We start from the raw sequence: 2,426 nt of genomic DNA on the forward strand, positions 1-2,426 counted from the left end.
TCTGCCTCAGTTCTTAATAAGGTTTTTTTTTCAACCAGCAAATTTTCTAGCTAATTTTTCTAGGTCTGGACAGTAATTGATTTCCATCCAAACAGTAGATAATTAAGAAGGTACAGTAATAAAAAAAACCCAATTCTTTGGGCTTTGAGAAGGTGCACCAATGACCTGAAGGATGCTTCACCTGCAGTTTCAGAAACAGTCCCTGTTAAAAATTCACACTTCAGACAATCATTTGGTGTATCATAAGTTTATTTGATAGCTGCAATTTCGTGTGGAAATGTGAAATTCAAATCAGCATCCATGTGAGTGAACGAAGGCCATCATTAAAAATACAAATAGTGTTCTGCAGTAAGTGTCGAAGGCAATTCATTGTTCAAAGATCACCAACTTTTATTGGAGCACTGACAAAAACTTTCAAGCTTCCTCCACTCTTCTTCCTAACATACACCAACTACTAAGAACTAGTCAGTCTCCATGGCTCCTGAAGCCTACATGACAGTTGAGAAAGGTGAAAGCTGAAAAGAGAAAAAAGGTGATACACAGCTCCAGAGGAAGCAGAGTTCAATGCTGTGGGATAACACGAGATAAAGTGTTCTTTTCACCCCGGTTCTCTTCTCCACAACAGCCGCTGTGAGAAATTCCACTCGTGTTCTAAGCCTCAGCTTCCCACATGAGCGTGGTTCCCCTCGATCACGGTCAGTGCCTCCCGGGTATACGTCTGGGAAAAGGATTAACAAACCTGAACTCCTCCCCCCAACCTTTCCGAGGGAGCTGAGAACCTCCGAGCGCACGGGGGTCACAGCCGGGAGCAAAGAGGGGGTGACCCGCCCCTACCCCGTGGCGGCGGGGTGGGCCCGCAGCGCCGGCCGGCGCCGCCCCCTCCACCGGGGCCGCCTACACGGCCGGCACCAGGCTCTTCTTATCCAGCGGCTGCTCGTCCTCCTCCAGCAGCAGCTCGTCCAACTCCCCGTCCTCGTCTCCCGAGGCCTCGGGCCCGCCTGCGGCCCGGCAGCGCCTCAGGTGCCGCAAGGCCCGGCGATGCTTCTCCTGCAGCCGCCCCAGCTGGGCGCGCAGGGCCTCCGCCTCCTCGCCCGGGTCGGCGGGGGGCTTGTCAGGGCCGGGCCCCAGCAGGGCCTGTCGGAAGAGGCAGCGGTTCTCGCGGCGCAGGCGGCGATTCTCCAGCCGCAGCCGCGCGTTCTCCTGGCGCAGCCGCGCGTTGTGCCACTCGCGCTCCTCGCGCTGCCGCAGCGCCTCGCTGTGGCTGGCCGCCAAGTCCGCGTACCGCTCCGCCAGCTGCTGCGGCGAGCCCCGCGACTCGCCCCGCCAGCCTTGCCGCCCGCCGCCCGCCTCGGCCGCCTCCGCGGCCCCGCCGCTCCCGGCGGCGGCCCCGAGCACCGCCCGCTCCCCCCGCACCGCGCCGCCGCCCCAGCGCCCGCCCACCGCGCGCATGCGCCTCATCCGTGCCGCGCCCGCCGCCGCCCGCCCGCAGCCGCCGCGAGCCGAGGGCGGGCTCCCGGTCAATGCAAATCAGGGCGGAGCCTGAGCTCGCGGGGGCGGGGCCGGGCGGGGCGGCCCCGCCGCGTGCCCCTGCTGTGTGCGCGGGCGGCCGGCAGGGGGCGTCTCCTGCGCGTGCCCCGGCCCCGGAAGCGCTGGGGGAGCCTCGCGCCGGGGGGCCCTCAGGCACCGGCCGCCCCTCCCGGCGCACCGCGCCCGGCCGTGCTGCCGCCGGCCTGCTCCTGAACGCTGCCAGGGCTGGAGCAGCCGCAGCTTCTCCAAGCAGCCTGTGCCAGTGCCTCAGAGTAAAGAGTTTCTTGCTTACGTCTGGGATAAACCTGCCTTCTTGCGGCTTAAAGGCACTAACCTTGTGAGAAGCCCCTCCAGCCTTCTTGTAAGGCCCCTTAGGAGGGTGCTGTAAGGTCTGCCTGGAGCTTTCTCTTCTCCAGGCTGAACAGCCCCAACTCGCTCAGTCTGAGGCAGGTGCTCCAGCCCTGGCATTGACCTGGTGGCCCTGTTCTGGACTTGTTACAGCAGATCAAGGTTATTCTTGTGTTGGGGACCCCAGAGGTGGTCACATCTGGACAGAAAGGCTTGGGCTGCTGTGGAGTACGACAGCCCAGGCTGTTTTCTGCCCAGCAAGGAGAGGTTTAAGTGTCACATGTAGTTGCACAGTCTTCCAGTTTTCACCTGGTCTTCTTAACATTACTTAAAGCGGTGGCTGCAGCAGAAAGGAAAGGTAGTGTTGGCTCAGCAGCTCCTGTTAAATAAAAGACCTGGTCATAGAAATGTTGCTCATTATATCGTAGTATTGCCAAGTTGCTGGAATTTAAGGAGTAAGACATGTAGACTAGAAGAACGCATAGTATGTGACTTGTTCCGACTGCTCATAGATGATTTTGCTTAAAGTAACAAAGTTGTTTGAAATAAAC

General features: G+C 59.3%; 1 protein-coding gene across 1 annotated transcript; it reads right to left on the reverse strand.

Annotated features, from left to right (window-relative positions):
- Positions 1-231: 231 nt before the first annotated feature.
- Positions 232-1,458, reverse strand: TUSC1 (tumor suppressor candidate 1). Its single transcript, XM_086868863.1, has 2 exons — positions 835-1,458; positions 232-718 (listed from the first exon to the last, which is right to left on the reverse strand). Exon 1 carries the CDS (start codon positions 1,456-1,458, stop codon positions 895-897), a length of 564 nt encoding a protein of 187 aa, XP_086724989.1. The 3' UTR covers positions 232-718; positions 835-894.
- Between the last annotated feature and the right edge of the window lie 968 nt (positions 1,459-2,426).

The sequence above is a fragment of the Cyanistes caeruleus genome, chromosome Z (genome assembly GCF_971803275.1).
Source record: "Cyanistes caeruleus chromosome Z, bCyaCae1.hap1.1, whole genome shotgun sequence".
NCBI classification, from domain to species: domain Eukaryota; kingdom Metazoa; phylum Chordata; class Aves; order Passeriformes; family Paridae; genus Cyanistes; species Cyanistes caeruleus.